Source organism: Lepidochelys kempii, chromosome 16 (genome assembly GCF_965140285.1).
Source record: "Lepidochelys kempii isolate rLepKem1 chromosome 16, rLepKem1.hap1, whole genome shotgun sequence".
NCBI classification, from domain to species: Eukaryota; Metazoa; Chordata; order Testudines; family Cheloniidae; genus Lepidochelys; species Lepidochelys kempii.
The window spans coordinates 8,343,175-8,349,988 of NC_136395.1; the positions used below are offsets into that span (position 1 = coordinate 8,343,175).

Genomic DNA, 6,814 nt, shown 5'->3' on the forward strand with positions numbered 1-6,814 from the left:
TCTGTGATCCAACCTGTCACAGTGGGCATCCTGGAGAGAGTTCAAAGGAGGGCCACAAAAATTATCAGGGCTAGGGAACAAGCCATATGACGTGAGGCTTAAGAAGCTTGACCTATTCAGCTTCTCAAAGAGAAGGTTGAGTGGCGATTCAGTCACTCTACTCAGGGACGAGAGCAGATAGTGGCGGCTTTTCAACCTTGCTGACAAAGGCATAACAAGAAAGCTGAAGCGGGACAACTTCAACCTTGAAATAGACCCACTTTCCTAGCCGTGGGGTTGAATAATCATTGGCACAGTGTACTGGAGAGGTGGTACTTACAGTGCATGGAAAGTTGAAGACAAGATTGGATCTCTTTCTGAAAGTGAAAGCTGTACTTTAATCCAGTTTCCGGGAGAAGTTCTGTGGCCTGTGTGTGGTGGAGGGTCAGGCTGGATGGTCATGGGTAGGCTCGGAAGCATTACAGGTTTATTGGTAAATGTCAGTAAATACTAATTTCACCACACACACACAAACTAATGAAAAAATTATTTCCCTTGATAACAGTTGAAATTTACAGACAGGCAAAATAAGAAAAATGCTGCTTGAGAACTTATTAGAGTTTGATTTAAGGATATTTTCCTTGTATATTTTGGCATGCAACATTGATTTGTGTTTTAATGATTATAAAGCTTTAATTTTTTGAATCTCATAGTCTGTCATTAAATAATTATTTTCTGACTACCCCCCACAAAATTTCCTGTAACTGAATATTGAAATTGATTTAAAATGCTTTAAAAAAAAATCCATGGATCGTATCCCTTGAAATTATAAGACAATAAAAATCTAATTCTGCTGAGCCTACTCATGGTCATCTGATCTGGCTTTGGAATTTGTGAATTTATGAATCCCCCAGTTCATCCCCTTCCTTTGTGGGTCATGGGAAAAAGAGGATTGCATCTATTGACGCAAGATGGTAATAACATTTGTACCTCTGTATGACAACCTTTGGTGAAAAGCTGACATCTATAAACTTGGCGACTCTATCTGGGACCTTTGCTGCCATCATCCAGAATTCACTCCTTGTCTCATTTTGACATAGTTAAAGTCTTTTCTCCACAGGACCGGGAAACACAGAGATACACTCTAGCATGTGGTAATTATTATGTAGCATCACTTTGACACCTGATAACCTAGTAGTACATAGCAAACTTAGTCTTAGAGTTAGTAAAAATAAAAGTATCTTATTTATTGTACTAAGAACAAATATAATCTAACATGGAACTGGAAGTGTTAAAGAAATAATTTTATGTACAGAAACCGTTCCTCTTACCTGTCTGTCTTGAGCATCTCATTTATTTACAAAGATATTGTGTTGTGACCCGTCTGTGTGTCACGTCATCTCTCACCACCAAACCTTGTTGCTGGGTGACTGGGATAGTTTTGGAGTCCCCCATCTTGTCTCCGGAATTTCTCCCCACCAAAGCTCATCATGTGGGAAATGTTTTTAGTTAGTGATACATACAGTCTCTTCAGAGCCCTGCTAATCCTTCTTCTGTTAGCCCACCTCTTCAGGCAAGGACAGCCAAGACCGTCTCCTGGTACCTTGTGACTGCCCTGTGACCATTCCCAGATCCCCCTCTCTCAAGATCCATTCTTGCAATTCGCTCCAGGCTTGACCAAACCCCCCAGAGTCTCCACTCCCTCTGGGGATGTCACTGCTGGTGATGTCTTACTTATGTTAACTGTAATGGTTGTTCTAGGAGATGTGGGTGCAGGTGTGTATTGCACTGGCTCAGGTATGCATGAACTCAGTACATCCAAGCCAGATATTTTTGCCTACAAATACACATTGGCACAATACACATTCCCTTTTGCCCCTCATAGCCACTCACATCGCTATTTAAGGGAAGTGCTGCTCAGATGCCTCTCAGTTGCTTTGCTCCAAAAGCCAAAACTGGAGACTCCAGTGCAGAGAGAATGGAGGGAGTCTGCACCCACATCTCAAAGAGCAACAATTCAGATGAGTAACCTTTCTTCTCTGAGTGCTTGCAGACGTATATACCACTCAGGCGACTCACAAGCCACAATGGAAGGAGGCGGGGCCTGGAGTCTACTTAACCAGTGACTGCAGAACTTCTTTTCCAAAAAGTCTGCATCTTACCTAAATGCAGTAGTAATAATGCAGCGTTTGGTAGAAGTCTGCACACAGGACCGTGAAGTGGCCCAGCAAATGTCCAGTATGAAAAAACTAGAGAAACTCAATGGAAGGCGCTTGGGCCCTCGTCAGATGAGCCACCGAGTCTCTCTGGAGGTGTGGTCTGGGCTGGCCTATATGTTCCATCTGCAAATTCTCTGGGCTGGGACTACTTGGCTCTTCATCCAGTGTACACAGGACAATCTCCCACGGTTCCCAGAGTGAGTGACAGCCCATCTGCTCTTTGGGGAAATGATGTCATCGGAAGTTAGAAGGGACCCCTGAGGAGCTGAGGAACAGAGACAGTGGACATTTGTCTTTAAGGGCAACCTACAGTCTCAGTTCTATTGAAAAAATGGGACACTATTTTGAACGAGGGAAAAGTTCTTCATAGAATTCTCTGTAGCAGATACTTCAGAAGCTTTCAGTTATGAAGAAAAATTGCAAAAAAAAATATTACCCTTTTATTCTTTTACATGTTTCTCCTTTGCACAAGAATTCTGAGAATTCTAAGGATTTGGAAAGTATGAAGCATCTACAAACAACCTTTTGATTTTGGACAAAGTTAAGGCTGTCATGATCTGACTTGCAGACTCAAAGACCAGAAGGGACCATTGTGATCATCTAGTCACGGGCCACAGAACCTCACCCACCCACTCCTGTAATAGACCCCCAACCTCTGGCTGAGTCATTGAAGTCCCCAAATCATGATTTAAAGATTTCAAGTTACAAAGAATCCACCATTTACACTAGTTTAAACCTGCAAGTGACCCATGTCCAGTGCCACTGAGCAAGGCGGAAAAAGAAAAAAAAAAGTCAATCCGGGGTCTCTGCCAATCTGACCCCGGGGAAGCTTCCTTTCCAACCACAAATATGGTGATCAGTTGGACCCTGAGCGTGTCGACAAGACCCACCAGGCAGATACCTGGGAAAGAATTCTCTGTAGTAGGTCAGAGTGTCCCATCGCTGCCTTTTAGGGGTATTTACTACTAGCAGTCGCAGATCAGCTACATGCCATTCTAGGCAGTCTCATCATATCATTCCCTCCATAAATTTATCAAGCTCAGTCTTGAAGCCAGTTAGGTTTTTTGCCCCCTCTGCTCTCCTTGGAAGGCTGCTCCAGAACTTCTCAGCCCTTCCAGCGCTCCTTCACCAACTGGTGTCATGCTTGCCGTCACTGCTGTCTCGACTCTTTGAACCCACGTTGCTCCCCGGGATGCAGTGTCCTCTTCTGGGCACGGTCCTCCAGCTGTGCCCCCACTCTGGTATCTCCCCCTTCTGGAGGACTGGCAGACCTTAGTCCCACCACTTGCCTCGGGGCAAACTGCAGACTGGATATTGGCCACTCTCCTCATTAGCAAGGGAGGGTGCCAGGCCCGCCCACTACTCTGGGTCCTGACCCAGTGACCCTATAGCCAGCAGCCACCTACTGCCCTCCTCCAACCCACTGCCTATTTTCCCTGGGCCACTTCCCCTGTAGCCCTAGCAGCCTCTCAGCCCTTGCAGCAAGGCCTCAGCCTGGCAGTCGTGAGCCAGCAGCTCACCCTCGCACTCTGCTGCCCCTGCCCAGCCCTGCTCTATCTATGGCGCTTCTTCAGGCAGCCAGTCCTCCTCCCTTGCCTTCCAGGGAGAGGCTCTGCTCTGCTGAGCAGCCCTTTATATATGGCCCTCGCCAGCCCTGATTGGCTGCTCCAGCAAGCCTTCCCCCTATTGGTGGGCTCAATAAGCCCTTTCCTGCTTAGTGGGCTCTGTGCACACTCCCTGGTGCTGCTTTTAACCCCTTCTTCTCCCTGTGTGGTGCAGCTGCCCCACCACACTCTCCCTCTCTGGTATTTATCCCTCTGATGCAATCATATATCCCTTCTGCTTTCATTTGGTTTGGCTAAACAAGCCAAACTCCTGGAGTCTCCTCTCCTAAAATAGGTTTTCCATTTCTCTGATCATCCTAATAGCCCTTCTCTGCACCTGTTCCAGTTTGAATTCATCTTTCTTAAACATGGAAGACTAGAATAGCACATAGTATCCCAGATGAGGTCTCACCAGGGCCTTGTATAATGGCAATAATACTTCCCTATCTCTACCGGAAATATCTTGCCTGATACATCCTAGGATTGCATTAGCCTTTTTCACGGCTGCATCATATTAGCAGCTCTTAGTCAGTCTGTGATCAACCAATACACCCAGGTATTCTTTTCCTCTGTCACTTCCAACTGATATATCCCCAGCTTATGGCAAAAATTCTTCTTGTTAGGCCCTAAGTGCATGATCTTGCACTTTGCACTATTAAATTTCATCCCATTTCTATTGCTCCAGTTTTTAAGGTCATCCAGATCTTCTTGTATGATATCCTCCATATTAGCAATACATCCCAACTTTGTGTCATCTGCAAGTTGTACTAGCACACTTTTTGTGGGGGTGCATGAAAATTTTCATCAATGAAAATGTTACGTAAGATCGGTCCCAAGACCAATCCCTGAGGAGCTCCACTATTAACCTCCCTCCAGCCTGACAGTTCATCTTTCAGTATGACCCATTGTAGTCTCCCCTTTAACCAGTTCCTCATCCACATTTCAGTTCTCATAGTAACCCCTGTCTGATATGTGGTTCACAACTGAGAGTGCCAAACTCAGGACAGTCTGTCTGAAAACAGGGCAGACACCCCAAACTGGTGGTATATTCTATAATTAAGGCTACGTTTATGTCACAGGTCATAGAAGCCGCGACTTCCAGTGACCTCTGTGACATTTTCTGCTTCAGTCTCTGGGGCTGCAGGACAGGAGCTGGCAGCCAGCAGGGCCCTGGCAGGATTTCGGCAACAGGCGACAGCCTCCTCAGGGTACCCGTGCAGGGTTCCATTGACAGGCGACAGCCTCCTCAGGGTACCCGTGCAGGGTTCCATTGACAGGCGACAGCCTCCTCAGGGTACCCGTGCAGGGTTCCATTGACAGGCGACAGCCTCCTCAGGGTACCCGTGCAGGGTTCCATTGACAGGCGACAGCCTCCTCAGGGTACCCGTGCAGGGTTCCATTGACAGGCGACAGCCTCCTCAGGGTACCCGTGCAGGGTTCCATTGACAGGCGACAGCCTCCTCAGGGTACCTGTGCAGGGTTCCATTGACAGGCGACAGTCTCCTCAGGGTTCCAGAAACCAGGGACAGCCTCCTGGGGATGGGGGAGAGAACCATGCAGCTCCCAGCCACCATGGTGGTGGGGGAAACCATGAAGCCACAGCAGTAAAAGTCACGGACAGGTCACGGCTTCTGTGAATTTTTGTTTATTGCCCGTACATGTCTGACTTTTACTAAAAATAACCATGACAAAATCTTAGCCTTATCTATAATTAGATTTTACCAAACCAGTAACAAGCAGCATCCCTGGATTATTATATTGGCCATACCATCGAGGCACAGATGGTCCCCTTAGGCTCATACCTTGTAAATAACTCATTTTTTTCTTAGTGAATAAATCCTTAGAAAGTTTACAATAGGATTGGTTACAAGTGTTGTCTTTCGTGTGAGATCTAGGGTACAATTGACCTTAAATAAGTGACCAGTCCATTGGGACTGAGAGTAACCTGAATATTGTTTCAGAGTAGCAGCCGTGTTAGTCTGTATCCGCAAAAAGAAAAGGAAGACTTGTGGCACCTTAGAGACTAACAAATTTATCTGAGCATAAGCTTTTGTGAGCTACAGCTCACTTCATCGGATGCATTCAGTGGAAAATACAGAGGGGAGATTTATATACACAGAGAACGTGAAACAATGGGTGTTACCATACACACTGTAACGAGAGTGATCAGGTAAGGTGAGCTATTACCAGTAATAATAAGGTGAGCTGGTAATAGGGTTAAGGTTACCTGATCACTCTCGCTACAGTGTGTATGGTTAGGGTTGATGGGGCTTCTTCCCCTGCAGGCTTGGAGTGGGGGAAGCAATGCCATGGAATGGTGCAGTGCCATGGGCCCTGTGAGATAGAGAGCCTGAGGCCATGATTGGCATAGTCCAGCGCTACCATGGTGAGCCACATGTCCCAATTGCTGCTGTCCAGCTGTGTCACGGTGAGCCAGGTGTCCCATCACTGCAGTCCAGCTGTGCTACGCTGAGCCTAGTGTCCCAATTGCCCTAGTCCAGCTCCAATCTGATTCTGCTTTAGCATTAGTTTCAATTTTTTGGAAATTGTTGTACAAACATGGATTAAAAATTGTATTAATTTGTATTGCAACACTTCGAATTTGAAAATAAAAGCTCCTATTTGTTCTTTCAGTTTATGATAAGAAACCCAGTGTGGAACTTTGGTAAGAGACTACCACAGACATACTGGCCTAATAAAAAAATTTATACCAGCGCTGGACTGATACCTTTCTACACAGGCTTTGTACCAAGTAAGTTTATTCTCTGACCAAACATGAATCACTGAGATTATTTTTATAATTATTCGTATGTGGTGGCCTGAGTCCTGGATCACCCATGCAACTCCCATTGTTCTGGGCCTCTACAAACAAAGAGATGGTCCATCCAATAGAGCTTACAATCTAAATATGACGAGACAACAACTGGATGCAACAAACAGATGAGAGAAACACAAAAAAACAGAGAGTCAGTTCTGTTCAGCAGGACAGGTCATTGTTACAGCACACAGCTG

General features: G+C 45.8%; 1 protein-coding gene across 1 annotated transcript in view; it reads left to right on the top strand.

Annotated features, from left to right (window-relative positions):
- CIMIP2A (ciliary microtubule inner protein 2A) overlaps positions 1–6,571 on the top strand; it is a 57,236-nt gene extending 50,665 nt beyond the window's left edge. Inside the window, exon 6 of the mRNA XM_073314808.1 lies at positions 6,437–6,571. Within this exon, the coding sequence (XP_073170909.1) occupies positions 6,437–6,571 (135 nt within the window). The remainder of the gene's footprint in view (positions 1–6,436) is intronic.
- The last annotated feature ends 243 nt before the right edge of the window (positions 6,572–6,814 follow it).